The sequence below is a fragment of the Dicentrarchus labrax genome, unplaced genomic scaffold (assembly GCF_905237075.1).
Source record: "Dicentrarchus labrax unplaced genomic scaffold, dlabrax2021, whole genome shotgun sequence".
Taxonomy (NCBI): Eukaryota; Metazoa; Chordata; class Actinopteri; family Moronidae; genus Dicentrarchus; species Dicentrarchus labrax.
Genome location: NW_026136711.1, coordinates 16,055,483 through 16,073,385, shown reverse-complemented (window position 1 = coordinate 16,073,385; position 17,903 = coordinate 16,055,483). Strand labels below are relative to the sequence as shown.

The window sequence follows — 17,903 nt, the reverse complement described above, 5'->3', positions numbered from 1 at the left end:
AGGGAGCAGTCACAGCCAATCACTCGCTAGGATGTCAACACCCTGTCATGACGCAGTAGGAGGCGGTTTTGTTGTTTTCATTATTCATTCGGTGCAGACATGATATTAAAGGGAAGTTCAGGCAGGTTGCTGCTACTCACGTGTTTGAATATACTAGTCAGTGGAAAACTATTCTCCTGATTAATTTTGTGCCTTATCTATTGTGTGTGATAGATGATCAATAACAGAGGAGACAATTGTGAAAATATGCATCTTTATTGCTTGGTCCAGCTTCTCTTTAAGATCTGAGTCAGTGGAGAAAAGAGGCTCCAAAGACCAAAATGATCCCTGAAACGGATGTGTGCCATGTTTTTTTATGGAAAACACTAAAAACTATATAGATTAACTATACAATGCAAAGTGCATTTAGTTGCATACATAATGTATGTCAGACTTGGTTTATTTTTTTATAATAACCTGAGTCTTCTCTCTCGGTCACTAAGTGGATATGATAGTCACTTCACTGTGTACCTGTGTGTGCTATAATGAGTTCACACTCATGGGGTGAATGTTACAGATACATTTTTCTTAGTAAATAAAAAATCATGTTTATATAAAAGCATTGTATAAAAGACAACAAAAAAATATCCATAAGGTCTTTGGGTCCATTCAAATCTTCACCACAGTGGAGCTTGTTATTAGGAGTCTCATTAGCTGTTCTGGGTGACCCAGTTGATCCATCCAAGGTAGTTTCTGACTTTGGTGTAGACACCAGGGTAGTACGCATAGGCGCAGCCGATGCCCCAAGATACAATGCCTTCAAATTTACCGTTACAAATGAGAGGTCCTCCTGAGTCACCCTGAGGATGGAAAAGAAAACAGTTCAGAGTTGTTGTTCTGGTAGTGTGACACATTTAATATAAGATAAAATAACAACTTATCATAACTGAAAATGTGTTCTTGTTTTCTTGCAAAATGATGACGTAATCAGAATCAGAATCAGAAATACTTTAATAATCCCAGGGGGATATTGCTTTCGTTACGAACTCCAGATAAACATACAATATATATTAAGAACATACATATAAATATATATATATATATATATAAAAGATAAAATGTACAGGTTAATAATGTGCAAAAAGTGCAAAAATGATTGTCCGTGTTTGAGTCAGATTACATAGAAGGGGTGTCTGATTCTTAAAAGCTTTTAAAGCTCCACTAATCAGTATTTTTATATTTACTCTAAAGACTATATATGATGGGAAAGGGTTTGCTCTGTAGTGAAACAACATGAGATAATTATCACCCAACCCATAACTTTTAACTCTGCTTTTCTGTCAATCAATTTGAGAGTAACGACAAGTTTAAATCCTGTGTTTTATATGACAGTGGTGAGGTTGGTGGGATTTGACTGTTGGTTCCTATGAGAGTCAAAAGAAGTCTCAACCTCTCAAACACACACACACACACACACACACACACACACACACACATACACACACACACAAACACACAAACATACTAACATACTAACACAGACTTTGTGCCTCACCTGACAAGAGTCTTTCCCACCGAAGAGAGAGCCAGCACAGACCATGTTCTCTGTGATCCTGAAGTAGTAGTAGTACCAGCAGTTGGAAAAGATGTCCACATCCACAGACCTCAGTACGGGTGACAGGCTGTAGCTGTTGAGCCAGGTCACACCCCAGCCGCTGACTGTGCACCGGGTGAGGCCGGCCAGGGGGGGTGAGTTTAGGTTTGGCAAAGTGGCTGGCTCGACCATGGAGTTGATGACGGCTGGACGGTCCAACTGAACCACAAAGAGCATACGCTTCAGTCAGTGAGTCAACATTAAAAACTCATACTGAAGGTGCCATTGTACATTTTCTTGTCACATTAAATATGGAGTTTCTAAAATGTGAATAAAGAAGGTATTTGCTCTTTTAAATTACCTATTTTGCTGTCTGCACTATTGATTGATGAGTCATGAAAATGACATTAAAAACACTGTATAAAACATAATAGAAGGAATAAAGCGAGAACTGATGGAAACAGATAATTCAATAAAGGGGCTGAATAGCTGTCTCCAACAGTTCAATAGGTAAGATAATTTGTAGTGTGTTTCAGGGCAAAATTGTTGATAGAGCTCCATTCCCCAATATGCGCAATAAAAAGCAATGAGTCAGTATCCTCGCTGACTGGAACTGAAGTCACTGAGAAGAAAATTCCCACGTGTGTCATTATAGGCAAACCACTACAAAGGCATCTGATTACTTTGATACTTTAAGTACATTTTGCTGATAGTAGATAGTAGAGACTATTTTCATGCAGTTCTATTGGTTCCTTTACCTAAGTAAAGGATCTAAATGCTTCTTGAACAACACACTGTCAGAGACTAAAAACTTATAACAGACAGCCTGTGTTTCAACTCTGGGTTGTGGAGTTTGAAATACATGGGCAGGGGAGTTCAGCCTCTGCTGTTTTTATTTGACCATTGTTTTTAAGTTGAATTTAATTGTGCCAGTTAGTAAGCATGGACAAAAGGCTTACATGATTCCTAAAAAAATTTAATTGTATGAACTGAATCTGTGTGTGCCATAATATGATACACCTGTGTGAAGAGTCTCTTGAGAAGCAGCACAAATGTGGAACATGACATACTAAACACTAAGAATTGTGTTGCAGGTCACTGACTTATCAGTGTCAGTCAGTGATCTAATCAGTGTCTTAAATTGGTTTCAATTTACTGGAAATCTGTATCAAAACATAACCCTGTGACATATTCCAGAGTCATCCCTTACCTTAAGCAGCATGATATCATTGTCAAATGTCCAGTATTGGTACTGGTAGTGCCTGACAATTAAGGAGACATTGAACGTCTGCTCGAAGCCCTCCACCTTGAGAATGCTGTGCTCACTCAGGACCACTTGGATCATGTGACTCCTAAAAGAGCAAAGGAGAAAGGAGAGCTCATCAACAATAGCTGATGACACAGTTATTCCAGATCATTCTAATATGTTTTCTTCTATACAGAGATTTGAGCAGCATGTGCCTCCATGGACATTCAGTAAATGTGGCCCTCACTGTGTAAAACTGCAGTAACTTACGGTCTCCAGCAGTGGGCAGCAGACACCACCCACTGTGGGTGGATGAGGGTGCCTCCACAGAAGTGGTATTCCATAAACCGGAGGGAGGCTTGATACTTGATTGAGTAGGGTTGTACCTCCTCACCCCCGATGATTCTGTTCCCATACACACCTAAGAGCCAAAGAGGAGATTAGACATTAGTGACTGACTTTCTGAAATAAATTTTACTCTTTTCCATGACATAAAATAATGTTGTTACTTTTAGTTATATGAAGTCAGTCCTGTGTGACTGAATTTTTCTCATTGTTGCTCACCTTTTAAGTTTACAACAAGCAGCAGGAGCAGTGAGAGGTGACAGGACGGAGCCAGGTTCATCTTCATCTTCCAGAAAAGAAAGAAAAAATAGAGAGGGTCAGTATCACAGGCTATAAACTGGTGAAAAGTGGAAGGAAAGACTTGGATATCATTGGCTCATGGTACATTTTTTTATTCTATTTAATTCTACTTGTGTACTTTAAAGATATGCTATATTATAGACCACAATAACCAAAAGTAGTACATGTAAGATCATTTACTAGCATAAATGTATTCACTCCTTCAAGGTTACTGCACAGCAAATGTCTAGAAGCAATTCTTAAATGTATAACTTTTGGTTATAGTGCTTGATAATACAGGATTGATAAAGGCACAGCTATCTAGGTCGTTCACTCCAGAAAACGTCTCAGTGTTTGGTGTGCATTAAGACATGAACTTCTCCAACTACAATTTTCTTTGTTTAGTGGTTTACATTTAATAATTATCTTCACAGTTGCTCTGAAATAAACAAAAGTAATTTTTTTAAAACTAGTTGCATGTTTCAATTGATTCATTTAAATTCCCCAAATCACTGATTAAAGTCCACTTGGTACTCTGCCCTCAATCCACAGTCCCACAACTAACTGACATCAATACATAATCAAACTATAATCCATTCGGTACAAAGCTGCCTCACCTTATTAAGAGTCAAGTAAGAAAACAGTCCAAGTCCAGCATCCACATAACACTGGCACACACACTCTCACACACACACTGCTCTCACACCAGGACATACAGTAAAGCTTGAAAACTCTCAGGCCTCTTTTATACTGTAACCATGCCCATTGTTCACTGCCATTGTGTCATTGTCCGCCATATATCTAAGTGTCTCTCACACACAGAAAGCAGAGTGTGACCTAGTCCGTGACAAAAAAACAGCAACCTTCTCTTTGATTACACCTCTCTTTCTAAGGCCTTTGTTCTCACAGATTCAGCCTATTGTCAGTGGTCGAGACAAAGTGAAGCTCTACGGAGATGAAACCCAACAAGCCAGAGAAATGATAGAACATAGTCTCCAGACATTTTGTTGGTGTATCCAATGATGTTACAGAGGGCAGGGGATCAACTTGAGACGTACTAGAATTTATTCTTCATGTGAACAAGTAAGAACTTTTTCTCAGAAAAACTTGAACTGAGAGTTTTACTGAGAATTAGAATCTTTATAGTTCACTTTTCCTTCCCTATAGGGTCAACATAAAACAATCAAAGCAAATAGTGCTATTCCTCCCTTTTCCCAGCCTTTTCCATCCCAGGCACTCTCATTTAGGCTCCCAGCAGTTTTTTTCCTTCCCACACATCAGGGTGTTTGGTTTGTAACTCATAACCTCCATACAGTCTACACTCCCAGGTGTCATTCAAACTGTTAGGGTGAAAGGAGATAGTGTGCTTCGCAGGCCCTCAGGTGTAAAGCTGAGATGATAAACAGGATGCCTTTGTGTGTGTGAGAGACAGAACAAGATATATGGTGAGGCGGATGACTTGCACATAACTGCATGTGCAGTATAGATGTACGTGTGTGGTGAGTCTGAGAGTAGCATGTGTCACAGAAATGTAGTCAGCACACAGAGACTTGTTTGGCCCCATCCAGACTGAATATGTCTCCAATCTCCTATTCACATTGTGTTTAGAGTGTTCATTGACCACACTAAATTATAAATCATAAAATTATAAAAAAATATTGTGAAAGTTTTAGCTCAACCATTTATAAATGAGTAAAATAGAATAGAATAAACTTTATTGTCCCCGAGGGGAAATTTGTCTTGCGCACAGTGTTACAATCTGTTGCTTCACTGAAACAAACAAATCATCAACAACAAACACACATCAGAAACCCATCACAAAATCAACATGAAGCTATAGTTTGAGCAATTAATTAAGAGTCAGTTGACCCAAAATACAAGAACCAGTTGCCATTCAAATGTATCTGCCTTTACTCCAATAAAGGAATGAGCAATATTTTATTTGATATTATATTAAATATATTATGAAAAAGTAACGTTTTTGGATATTCGGTTGAGAGACCAGCAAATTAAATACCTGACAAATCAAGGTGCTTCATGTTAAACTTAATATATAACTATAAAAATCCAGTACTGCCACAAACCAGTGGATTTTAAATGTCTAACATTTCCCACAATAGCTGAATAAATTCTGAGATATTCACTTTCTTGCCGAGAATTAGAGAAGATTGCTACTAGGTCTATTATACATGTGTCCATTGCAAAAGGTAAGCTTAGAAAATGGTTTCTTTAGCTTAGCATAACGACTAGAAACGGGGATGCTACCCTGGTTCTATTTTAAGGTTTAAATAATCTGCCAAATGTCACCTTTATACCTTTTTATCTTTTTTCTGTCCAAACTAAAGTAATGTAAAAGTGACTCCTTGTGGCTTTCCCTGTGCTTTAATTATATCCAGACTGGGAGCCATGACTTCCTGGAGTCACTGGCTAACAGACAGATATGAGACTGGAAGGCTTTCGATATTCCCATCTAACTCTCATCAAAAAGGCTTATTTCCCAAAATACAAAACCTTCTTTAAGAATTCTTCTAAAAAAAAGTAGTAAAAAAACAGTAGTAAAGTTTGTAAGTAAAGTTTATTTAATAGCATCTGATCTAGATCAGATGTCACAAAGTGCTTCACAACAAATATAATAAAAAAACACATGAAACAGAGACACAATAAAAGTTAAAATAAAATAAAATATAAGTAAATAAAACTACACATACATACATATATTCACCTCCATTGTGTTAGGGTGGTGGCATAAATATCCATGGCAAATAATGCAATATCCATATGCATGGTCTCCAGAGGTAGGTGAAGAAATATGTTGGTTGAAGAGACCCTTTAAAAATGGGGTAACTTCGGGTTAAATATTTTTAATATTTCATAAATAAGTCATGTTGGCTTTCTCAGTTTTTATGAAAAAAAGAAGAAAAAAGACCTTATATGTTTGAAGGTGAGAGTCTGTGAAGTTGGGTGTGTTGGTCCAGGAAACACCTGACAGTGGGAGGCCACACAAAGCCGTTCTACTGGGTGAAGCATCAATTATTCAGCTCGCTCTAAATGTGGGACAAGAGGAGGTCAGGCGAGATTCTCCTCCCATGCTGTGGATGATGCTGACTTGCCAGAAGGCTTGTGGTGATGATGATGATGATGATGATGATGACGATGATGATGATGATGATGATGATGATGATGATCAGGCTGATGATAATGAGCTATTGTCATTGCAGACACAGATTCAGTCATGACTGATGATTCCTACTCATACAGAGGAACAGTTGTGTGTCTCGGCTGTGTAGAATACCTTTGTGTTGTCTTGACTCAGACGTGAATCTCCTCACAGCTACAAAACAAAGCCATGCACACACACACACACACACACACACACACACACACACACACACACACACACACACACACACACACACACACACACACAGGCACTAGGCTGGTGAAACATTTCAGCACGGATAAGCCTGGATGATGACACAGACGGAGCGTGCTGATACAGTATAGATGAACCTGCTAGGCACAGTACCTTGTGTTGCCATGGCAACAATGTAAGGCCTTTCGACAAGTCAGGAGGGTCAGGAGAAAGAGTTGTGATAGTGCTGGGATGGCAGGGGGGTGCTGAGCAGTTTTTGAAGGTGAACTTTGCTGCTCTCTTTCATTTTCAATCAATGCTACAGTGTTGGACCTTGGTGCTGCATGTCATGGTGGAGGATGAAATTAAAAACTTTTTTTTTTTCCCAGAGGACACTGGAGGATAAAGGTTCGTGTGACTGACTCCTTCTGTTTCCAAAGAGGAGTTCATGTCCAGGTTGGCCCAGCAGACAGGAGCAAAGGACACTGGCGGTTTGGCTGCAGCGGTTCAGCTGCTGGTATGGTGTAGGATAACGGCCTGAAACCTCCACAGCGATGATGGGCCTGCTCATGTGTTTAGGTTGTGTGTTACTGGACTTCATGATGGTCCACAGTGAGTACATGGTGTTTTTTTTATTGTGATGATTTGTTCAGGTAATGGTTTCAGCTTTTAGTTTAATAAATGTAAAATAAGTGGCCAGTTTGGGACCTTTTTTAAAGAATACTTTGACATTTAGAAACAGGAAAATAGAATCGTTTGTTTTCTTGCTGAGAGTTACATGAGAAGATCAATACTCTTTTGTCTGTTTGGTAAATATGAAGCAAAGGGTTAGTTTGGCTTAGCACAAAGACTAGAAACATAGGTAAACAGTAACAAAATCCCTTTACCAGCACATTTTAAGATCCTTACTTAACTAGTTATGTCTTGTCTATTTAATCCATACAAGTGAAAAAAGAAAGACAATTCTGCATTTTACAAACAAATAAATATGATTTTGACAAGAAAACAAATAATTCAAAAAATGAAGAAACAACTCCTTTAAAATTGCTTCCTTCTGCCTTACAGCAGATTAGTTTGAGATTACTCCTCAACAGGTGCTCATCAAAAAAATCAGATGTATTTACACCAAAGGTTACAGTAGGGAACTGTAGATATTTCCAGGATGTAGTCTAACTGTAACCATCATGTCTTCTTCCTTTCTTATGACCTGAAGCCAATGTACAGTAGCTGAGTTGTTGTGTAAAACAGACAGGAAGAGCCCCCACTCTAATGTTTCAGAGCCCAGAGTGAGGTGGTGACACTAGAAGGTCAGGTTATATTGGATTACCTTCATTACGCAGTGGCCTCCCAGGTGACAGAAAACCACTAATTGTTAGGCCAGGTCAATGGCCTTGAAGGGGGATTAGGAGGGCCTCACTCTTTATGTTTCTCTTTTGTTCACTGAAGTCTCTCCATGTTTTGTAAGACAGGCTTTTTAAAGCATGACATCCATACCTGGGATGCTGTTACTATATATGCAGGATGTTTTGAGCATTTAGCAGTTTCGACGAAAGCATGAAGGAACCATTTAATTTTCTTGATATAAGCATTATGTCTGTGTTCCACGTTTCTACATAGGTAGGGGGGAGCGTGTTCTTAGTAAAGTGGTTTTAATGTTCACTATCCATCAGCTTTGTGACCTCTGAATTAAAACAACTTAAACTTTAACTTATCCTGTTGCCTTTGACTTATCTTTTCCAGATATCCTATGACCTGGATGATGAGGAGATGATAGCTCCTTTTCACACCTTATCCTGTAAATGTTTCTGTTTCCATACAGGCCATGTGCTCATGCAAGGCCGCATAGTGGGTGGTCACACCGCTGCACCAAACTCCATCAAATACATTGTGTCACTGCAGAGCACCAAGGGCCAGCACTTTTGCGGAGGATCATTGGTCCACAGGTACTGGGTGCTGACCGCAGCACACTGTAACATCGGGTAAGAATGTTCAAGCGTTGTCATCAATAAGCTGTTGATGCTTTTTGCTACAGTTGGGTGAAAATGTACAAAACCATATTGTCATGATTGGGAAGGTTACATGCTTCTGTTTTTATTACGTTTATCTATGATAGTGTTGTGGTTCTATGGATGGTCCAGCAGTTTGGTCCAGACTTTGCACGGACAATGAATCCTAATGACTTTGGTGACTTTGATATTTCCAAGCTGATAAGCACTTCTGATAAAGCCTGCTGGCATTTCAAGACGATGAACATAGTACATAATAATGCATTTTAACATTGTCAAGCTGACATTAGCATTTAGCTCAAAGCACTGTTCTATAAACCCAAAACGAGTTGGTTAAATGAGGGATCATCGAGCAAGAATCCAGGCTGCCTCCTGATAAGATTACTTTTCATAAATCAAAAATGTGACCTGACAGTTGTGTTTGAACTTTGTCCGAGGTAAAAGATTAAACTGTTTCTGAAACACTTGCACAGGCAATGACACTCTTCTGGCAGTCTTTCAGTGGACTCTGTAGAAGTCACTGTGTAGAAGCTAACTTGGCATGATTTTATATTGTGAGCAGATGGTCCCAACAGATGCCTAAAAGCAAACATCCATTCGGCTACGGGTAGGTAACGTCAAAGCAATGCCGCTTGATCATGATGCAAAGTAAACCTGTATACAGGCCACTGGGAAGTCAAACAGCACGCAGATGTGGTCGGGTCAGCTGACCTTGGTCCATCATCAGTGTGTGTATATATGTGTGTGTGTGTGTGTGTGTGTGTGTGTGTGTGTGTGTGTGTGTGTGTGTGTGTGTGTGTGTGTGTGTGTGTGTGAGTAAAGTGTGATCTTGTCTGAATCCAGGAAATTGGCTGTATTTCTGTTATACTGTCCCAGCCCTGCCTGCACACAGTAAGGCCATTGTTCCCTGGCAGACACACATTTCTGGCTTCATGGCAGCCCGTGTTCTCACTTGCTGTGACTTTGAATCCTGGTCATGATTTGTCATCCCTCACACCTTCAATTCAACTAAGATATTAAAAATGTTTTCTAAAATATAAAATCACAGGCTAATAAATGATGATCATGATGCCTCCAGTGCATGCTGGTAAAATAGGTGCAAACTTTTTCTCATCTTTCTCTTTGTAGAGATGGTCAATAATGGTCAAATCTCAAAGCCATGATTTATTTACTGCAATATTTGTTGATAAATGTCTTTTAGGGCAGAGCATATGATGATAGTGGCGGGCGACTACATTGTAAATACCTTTGAGGGCACTGAGCAGTACGCAAAACCCCACAGGGTGGTCACCCATCCCCTCTACAACAGGAGCACCAACAATGCTGACATCATGCTCATTAAGGTACAGCCCACACTGCGAAGAGATTTAGCAGCAATGGTTATGTTGAAAACAGCATTAAAAATGTGTTGATTAACGTGTGTTTTTACATTAATTTGGACACATTTTCTCATGGAGCAAATTTTTTGCTTTGTTCAATTATATCACTTATATTTGATGTCCTTAACTTTCAACCTAAGACATTAACTGTCTTCTGTCCTCTTATGACTAATTATAATGGTTTAGAACAGCATAAATACAAGTGAAACTACTGAGTCACTTATTAATTATACACATTATATACTCAGTGTGTGGAGAGTATCAAAAGGAATATTATTTCTTTATTATTTGTGCTTATGGTCAGAGGTGGGATGATAATCTGTGTAAGTCTATATCTCAGGGAAAAAGTGTCTATCACACCATTTATATAATCTAAATGACTCAATCACAATGACCAGCTGTGGCCATAAAAGGAAGCTGCTTTTATTCTTTATGACTCAGGAGGCAAAGCAGTGTATTAAAAATAAATGTTAAAAATATTATATGTTCTACAAAGAAATCTTTTGCAATCTTTGGGGGTTTTTCTCTCAATGAATAACTGTATCTTAACTTTGATTCCCTTTAAATTCCTAACTTTCCTCACTAGCTAGTTGCTATCTCTGTCTGCCAGTTGTTTGTTGCTGGGCAGATATTGTACAGTAGCTTTATTAGAGATTTTTCACTGATGGGCTGTAAAATTAAAACAACAATACAAAATAGACTAAAAGGCTCCTTAGAGACAACAGGGGCTGCATGCACCCTTTTCTCATCGATCCATTGCTGACATATAAACTACTGGTTAGTGAAGCTTAACTTATTATCAAAATCACATTTTATATTTGTTTTCTGATTTTCTACACAGTTGCGAGCCCCCATGGTGCTGAACAAATACGTGTCACTGGCGCCTCTGCCCAGGCAGGGGACAGGAGTGGTTGAAGGCTTGGTGTGTCGGGTGTCTGGGTGGGGCTACAACAATCTGGGTGGAGGCCAGGCCCCCTTCACTCTGAGGACGGTCACAGTGCCCATTGTTTCAACTGCAAGGTGTAACAGCAGTATGTCCTTTAACGGAAACATCACAGCAAACATGATCTGTGCTGGCTACAGGACAGGAGGAAAAGATGCATGCAAGGTACAAGGAGACACTTGCTATTCTTTCACTAACATGAAGCACCTATTTTAAACAGTTGTGAGGTAAGTGGGTGTTGCACATTAATCGCTGTCCAATCTGCCCCATTGTGACAAATACGATCATCTGATCTTTGAAAAGCTATTAAATCCATTTTGAAATAATAAATCCTCCAAGGTATCCCAGCCCTGGTTCCCAGTGTATATCAAATAGCACAGGGTCATCCTTTTCATCAGTTCACATTAAAGCAAAACAACAACACAATTTTGGGAAGCTCATCCCCCTGATAGTATGAAGATACAGTTAATTATGTCAGTGTTGGTTCGGCTACAAGTTTTTATTAAACAGATGTGGCAGTCCACCGTCAGGAATTGTATTAATTATGATAGTTACAGAAGAGATAGAAAGCAACCCTGAAATAGCACCAGGACTGATAACACTGCTGTAATATTAAAGTACAGTCATTTGTAGCCACAGACAACAGCATGCTCTGATTTGGTTATTAGTAACATGATTCTACCCCGACATTTAGTGCGAGAGGGAAAATTGCATTAAATTCAATGTGTGATATACCAGTAGGCTATATTTTGCCTTAGGTAAAGAGCTGAATGACTAATTAAAATGTACTATATTTAACCCTGCAGTAGGCAACTTTGCGTGTTGGCATTTCCAAGTGGTAGCAAGAGATTATGATTTGGTGAATCCAACCATCCCTTGTTTCTCACATCTCTGTGATTTGTCGTAATGTCCCTGTGGCACATATCTTATGTGAAATGTAAGAACACACATGTAAAAACATCAGTGCTTTTTGTAAGTTTCAAATCTTTATAAATCCACATATAAGCCAGTTAGAAACTGAATTCACATACATGTATGCTTATGTGGTTTTTGGACATTTCAGGTGGGATCAAAATTCACATGATGGAGGCACATGCTTTTTTATGATCAGAAGTTTTTGCATCTTAAGTGTAGTGCCCCTATTTGACATGTGGAAACATTAAGTGTCTGATTTAACTACAGTAAACTCTGATAACTCCGATCATTTGTCTTTTCATGAGGTACATTCGTGACATTACAACTGATGAAGGATGCGGTCTTGTCCTTGCAGGGGGACTCTGGGGGGCCGCTGGTGTGTGGGGGTCGTGTCTATGGTGTGGTCTCCTGGGGCAACGGCTGTGGGGATGCTAAATTTCCGGGAGTCTACACGGCTGTGTCCAAATTCCGCCGATGGATAGACCAAACCATCTATCGGTCATACCTACGCTGTACAAAATACTGATAAAGATAGGGATAAAGCAGATATCTATGCCTGAAAATGCTTGTTCTGACATGTACCAAAGGTGGTTCCACTGATCTGATTATTCCTATAATGTGTTCAGTGCCAATATAATGATGATGCATCTCATATACTCCAATTATCTACCTGTGAACACTGCTGGTCTCTGCCCGCTGAAGTAATTGTGGGATCCACTACCATGGGCACTTTACTGTGTATGTCAATTCCAACTATGTGAAATTTATAACTTGTAAAAATACCCTTTTGTGGAAATAACTATTCAAATTCAGAGAATGTGGCGAATGTTTAAAGCCAATTTAGAGTTTGACATTGCACATGTATGTTCAGCTAAAAAAGTTATTATTTTGGTGAAAATGTGTATCTGTGCACCTTAAAGGCCCCCAAATATATTTTTTTAATCAGCTTCTTACTATGAACTGTGAGATCATACTTGAACACTACAGGTTCTGCTTTAGAACAGTTCGATTTCCCAAAGATTTCAAAGTGTATTTGTGTTTTTCTCTGTGTTTCTCTCCCACTGGGCTGAAGTGGGCGGGGATCAAACCTGATTTTTTGGGGTATTATAATCTCATTAAATCATAAACTAGGGATTTTTCCCAAAAAACTTTCTCAGCCATACATTTTTAAGGTTATAAAAAACTACGAAGTAATCATGAGCTTATAACCAGCAGCAGCATGATGTGAGCGCACTCATTATCAAGTAATACAGCAGGTAAAGCGAGACTTTTCTCCACCTGTTGTTGGTCTTACATTAGGTTTTAGCATGTAGCATCATCCAATTATTCTTACTTCACCAACCTCATTGTGATGATGTTAAGCTGTTGATGGGTCCTCTGTTTTGGTTGAGTGGCATTTTAGCTGTGGGGTTTGTTGAATTACATGTATTGCTTCTTGTTTTCTCTCTCTATCTACCTCTTTTTTCTCCTTTGTCTTTCCTTAATTTTCCCGTAATTGTTAATTGACGCTACAAACGCATTTTTTTTCTAGTATGAGACTATTTTGTGTTTAAACTGTATTCTATTTTTTTTCAGTTCATCTATACATGAAACTCTGCTTTGTATCCATGTCTGATGTTCAGTGTGGGCAGGTTTGATGAATGAAATGAAAATAATCAATACAGAAACCAGTTCTGATGACGATATAACCACATGCTGTGGAACTGAAAGAGTTGTTACTGAGATGTCCTGATATGAAAGGTGAGCCTCCGATAAAATCATGGCTTCTGTGGGTCCACAGGGAGTAGGTGTGTCATTACTGCCATTCCTTTATGAATAGTTGACGGCATATTAAAGTTAGTTCTGCTGCAGGCTTGCATATTACCTTTCATCTCATTGTCCGTGTAATGATATTTAGTTAAATTCCTGAGAATGGATATATCAAGATTTAATACCAGTCCATTGGTCCATGTCCTTCACTGTTTATCTGCTTTGTAAGATCTCTTTGTGCTGTACAGAAGACAGATTGATGTACAGTACAGTACAGTACAGACAGCAGTGGGCAGGAAACCCAGTGAGAATTAGTTTCAACCAAAGACCGTCCCTGGGGGCAAAGAAAACCAGTATCCTAGTTTGATAACAAAAACAGCTAAATGTTCTCAAGCTGGATCCTATTAGGTTTGCTCTATTATGAATCAGCATCTTAATGTAAATGTACGGCATGAGAGGATTTTAGGAATACTGGGATTTCATAGATCAAACTGTGTTTTGAAACATCTCAATATGACGTTATAAGTTAAGTTATTTAGATCATTTAAAACCTGAAACATCAAATCTGGAACATCTGGGTTTTATTCAGCAAAAATCTAGATAAAACTGCTCACTGGAGCAGGTATCTGATCCCCAGATCCCCATCTTTAAACCCCCATAGAATATGTATATATTAAACACCCCACCCCCCCTTTAGAAATTGGGGTGAAAACAGGTGAAAATAACGCAGGCCTATAGTATGTAACTGGATTTGTGCCATAGGGCCAAAAGTCACATCTCAGCCTATGAAAACACTGCCATCCTCTGGTGAGGTCTCTCTCGGTGGACATATGACATGCTCAAAACCCCCAACACCAAATAAATGGCCAATGTTGTAATATTGCAAAAAAAAAAAAAAAACAGTTTGGAAGATTTGGAAACTCATCTCTGACTGGTCGGGTGGTGGCGTGTAAAGGACGTTTTCCAACGATCTGTACTGGTGCACATTTATGAGCCATCTTTGTATATAAGATCGCCATTTGTTTGATTGCCTCTAGATCCCGGAGAGTGGAGCATTGGTACACCACGACTCCAACTGGAAGCACCTCTGGGCTGCACCAGAAAACCCCCGTACAGCTCCCTCGCCAGGTCTCCCCGGGATCCGTGTTTTGCATCGCTCCTCAATTTGCATTTCTTCCTCAGATTTTCCGTGCGACGGGTTCAGCCGCTCGAAACCAGCGGGCGCACCACGGCTCTATTGTACGTGCGCCTCCATTTCCAAAGCAATACGCACAGAGAAGAAACCTCTGGAAATTTTGAATAATGTTGCCGAAGCTCCACGAGCGGGGAAACTGAGGACATTTTGATTTAACTGTTATTGCTGTTGCGTACCTACGGAGACAGACACGTGTCTTCGGGGTAAACAGAAAAGGGCTAGATCGTGTCCGCAGATAGCGTTGTGGTTTTTTCTCCCCGTTTTGTTTGTTTTAGACGGCCGAGTTCAAGCTTGGCGAGGAGCTATACATTTCAGTTCGTGCGCCTTGGTGATAAAGACGCATTTTGGAGATGTCGGAAGTGCTACCTTTCAACGAAGAAAAAATGAATCATTATGGAAATGAGGGCGACGAGGGACACCTTTCCTTCACCTGTCGTCTTCAAGACACCAACAACTTCTTCAGTGGCTCACAGAATAAACGTCCGCCGAAACTCGGACAAATAGGCAGGAGCAAACGGGGTAATTATATAATTAAGGCGTTTTCGTTTGCATGGTGATGTGTTGAATGCGCACATAGGTTACTAGTGGACCTTTAATTAAGGATGTCTGTGTGTAGCCAGATAGGCAACACCTTTGCCTTGACATGGTCTTCACTAGTGTGTTAGATGATGATCAATTGTTTGCATGCGTGTGGGATGTATGGGGTTTTAAAATATTCTATTCGCATTGCAACACAAGTTGGATGCGCAGTGCGTGCTGTTAAATGCCTTCTGAATGCTGCTCAACAGAGTTGTGCTGGATGTCCCCTCCCCAATGAATGGAATGATTGAGATTTACACGCTGTGCAATTTTGAATTTTGTGTTTGCATGATCAATTCAGGCTGTTTGTGCTTTTTGCTTTTACATTCTTGATGACACCCATGAGATTGAGATGGTCATTGAAAATTGAGGCTCACTAGAGGTGGCACATACGGGCAGAGACATACACACACTCACACACACACACACACACACACACACACACACACACACACACACACAGTTGTACGTACAACATGGAAAACATGGCAAAAAGGCAGGCATGTAAGCATTGCACCTGTAGGTGCACGGCAATCAGACATGCACATTCACAAATGTGCATCTCACACACACACACGCACACACACACACACAATCATGCTTATGGTTATCTTTCTTTTTTGCATACCCTTACTCTCATGCATGCACACACCACGTCTGCTCATACAGCGCAGTGCTAATGGTTTTGGGCTTTAATGCCCTCCTGTCAGTCGGTGGTGAATTTTCAAGACGCCACACCAAGATGAGCCCCCCTCATTAACTCTCTCTCCCCTGTCATCCACAGTTGTGATTGAGGATGAGAATGGCGACAACGAAGCACTGAAAAATGGAACAGAGAAGACCCCGGCAGAGGCTTAGAGCGCACGGCTCACCGACCCCCAAAAGACACTCTTGAAATTTTTTATGGCGATATTTACCAGTTTTAATCCAAAGACACTGTATATAAGCACTTTCTCTCATGTGGCAGCAAGCAGCACTTCCACGCCCTCCTCTCCCAGTCTGTCATGGCCATCCGGGTGACACACACTGGCAGGGGAGGGAGATGGCAGCAAAGGAGACCCCCAGGTGGACCCCCCCGAGACACACACACACACACACACACTCACACTCTTTCTCTCAGATAAACAAACACACCCTTGATTACAGGGTTTCGCCATAAATCCAAAAGCGAGAGAAGACAACAAGAGGAGGGGGGGGCAGGGGCGAGGTGGAGGAAGGAGGCGACGCTGTCGAAATGCAGAAATCAGGGACAGGTTACAGAAATAAATCTGATATAGAAACTAAAGCACACACTTCTCCTATATCTTATCAATCAAACCTATGGTACCATTCTTTCTGCTCTTCATTTTGAGGGCAAATGAATAACAGAGTTTGTAAATATGGAAAGGGTAGCCCATATTTTCTTGCACAAAGTGGGAAGCGGTAAACTGGTTTGTTCTCTGTGTTGAAGACTTTATTGATCCTTTGGAATATGTCTTTTGCAGTGACTTAAGGCCCGAGGGAGGGTTTTTTTGTATGTCAAGAAAACTTTTGAGTGAATGAGAGTGACATTTTTTTTTCACTTTATAATTCTTGATGTTGCCTGAGTGTTTTTTGTTACCATACTTTGCAGCTAACAAGTCATTTATATACAGTGTACCTCCCACCTGTTTGTAAGCTTCCCAGGCTTTCACCTGGATTGGTTGATACTGTAACTTGACTGTACACACCCTATTGATAAACTATTTATATTGCATTGTGCATTATCGTGTGTGCCAAATCTCATGAGGGATATACTGTACCAGACAACTTGTTCTTTTTTGTGCTTTATACATTTACTCATACAATTCAGTTGTTTGGTTGGGTTGCCATTTTTTAGGGCTCTTTCTTAAAACACTGAAATACCAACTCATGCATGGCAAATATGAAATCATGCATGCACTGCAGAAGTTCTGAAACTCTTGTGTATTCTTGAAGCACCTCGTATACAGCTTTGAATGACAAACCTCGAGAAACAGTCTTAATTCTGCGTTGTACTGTACGATTCTCACTGATTTGTACAGTGGCCTAATATCTTGTAATAAAGATTATGACAAAGTACTATTTACTGTTTAGTGTTGATTGTGATTTACAATACAGAATGATGTACTCGATGTTGCTTTTTGTTTTTATAAACTGTTTTAAAACTGTAGCAAAAACTCAAAAGTCTAGTTTTGTATCAGAAAGGTAAAGACAATAGCAAAGAGCTTGGCTGACTTTTGGGTATGTTCCTTGTACAGTTTCCCGTGTTGTTATTGGATTGCCTATCTGGCTGCCAAGGAAGGTCAAGTCAGCGTTTTCCACTGTGAGAAAGTAGCATCCCA

General features: G+C 39.9%; 3 protein-coding genes across 4 annotated transcripts; 2 read left to right on the top strand and 1 right to left on the bottom strand.

Moving 5' to 3' along the window:
- Nucleotides 1-236: 236 nt before the first annotated feature.
- Nucleotides 237-6,285, bottom strand: si:dkey-33m11.8 (serine protease 1). Of its 2 annotated transcripts, none has more exons than XM_051415153.1 (6): nucleotides 6,166-6,285; nucleotides 3,384-3,450; nucleotides 3,090-3,240; nucleotides 2,784-2,925; nucleotides 1,535-1,792; nucleotides 237-839 (listed from the first exon to the last, which is right to left on the bottom strand). In XM_051415153.1, exons 1-6 carry the CDS (start codon nucleotides 6,169-6,171, stop codon nucleotides 690-692), a joined length of 774 nt encoding a protein of 257 aa, XP_051271113.1. In that variant the 5' UTR covers nucleotides 6,172-6,285; the 3' UTR covers nucleotides 237-689. The 2 variants fall into 2 exon arrangements, with proteins under 2 accessions (XP_051271113.1, XP_051271114.1); XM_051415154.1 differs by lacking the exon at nucleotides 6,166-6,285 and adding an exon at nucleotides 4,061-4,147.
- A 740-nt stretch (nucleotides 6,286-7,025) lies between these two features.
- LOC127371915 (trypsin-like) lies at nucleotides 7,026-13,726 on the top strand. Its single transcript, XM_051415152.1, has 6 exons — nucleotides 7,026-7,078; nucleotides 7,185-7,407; nucleotides 8,615-8,774; nucleotides 10,003-10,144; nucleotides 11,022-11,288; nucleotides 12,394-13,726. The coding sequence occupies exons 2-6, from the start codon at nucleotides 7,350-7,352 to the stop codon at nucleotides 12,562-12,564; spliced, it is 798 nt and encodes a 265-aa protein (XP_051271112.1). The 5' UTR covers nucleotides 7,026-7,078; nucleotides 7,185-7,349; the 3' UTR covers nucleotides 12,565-13,726.
- Nucleotides 13,727-14,768: 1,042 nt separating this feature from the next.
- On the top strand, nucleotides 14,769-17,640 carry camk2n1 (calcium/calmodulin dependent protein kinase II inhibitor 1). The gene is made up of 2 exons (XM_051415161.1): nucleotides 14,769-15,501; nucleotides 16,346-17,640. The coding sequence occupies exons 1-2, from the start codon at nucleotides 15,333-15,335 to the stop codon at nucleotides 16,417-16,419; spliced, it is 243 nt and encodes an 80-aa protein (XP_051271121.1). The 5' UTR covers nucleotides 14,769-15,332; the 3' UTR covers nucleotides 16,420-17,640.
- Nucleotides 17,641-17,903: the final 263 nt, after the last annotated feature.

What these genes read in the sequence shown, in the direction of transcription:
- si:dkey-33m11.8 (XM_051415153.1), bottom strand. An exon ending in GCTGCCCACTGCTGGAGACC is followed by an intron (nt 2,926 to 3,089) that starts GTAAGTTACTGC and finishes TTGCTCTTTTAG; the next exon opens with GAGTCACATGATCCAAGTGG. An exon ending in GTGGGAAAGACTCTTGTCAG is followed by an intron (nt 840 to 1,534) that starts GTGAGGCACAAA and finishes TTCCATCCTCAG; the next exon opens with GGTGACTCAGGAGGACCTCT.
- LOC127371915 (XM_051415152.1), top strand. Translation starts at nt 7,350, where the DNA reads ATGATGGGCCTGCTCATGTGTTTAGGTTGTGTGTTACTGGACTTCATG. An exon ending in CTGACATCATGCTCATTAAG is followed by an intron (nt 10,145 to 11,021) that starts GTACAGCCCACA and finishes TTTTCTACACAG; the next exon opens with TTGCGAGCCCCCATGGTGCT. An exon ending in GAGGAAAAGATGCATGCAAG is followed by an intron (nt 11,289 to 12,393) that starts GTACAAGGAGAC and finishes TTGTCCTTGCAG; the next exon opens with GGGGACTCTGGGGGGCCGCT.
- camk2n1 (XM_051415161.1), top strand. Translation starts at nt 15,333, where the DNA reads ATGTCGGAAGTGCTACCTTTCAACGAAGAAAAAATGAATCATTATGGA. An exon ending in AATAGGCAGGAGCAAACGGG is followed by an intron (nt 15,502 to 16,345) that starts GTAATTATATAA and finishes TGTCATCCACAG; the next exon opens with TTGTGATTGAGGATGAGAAT.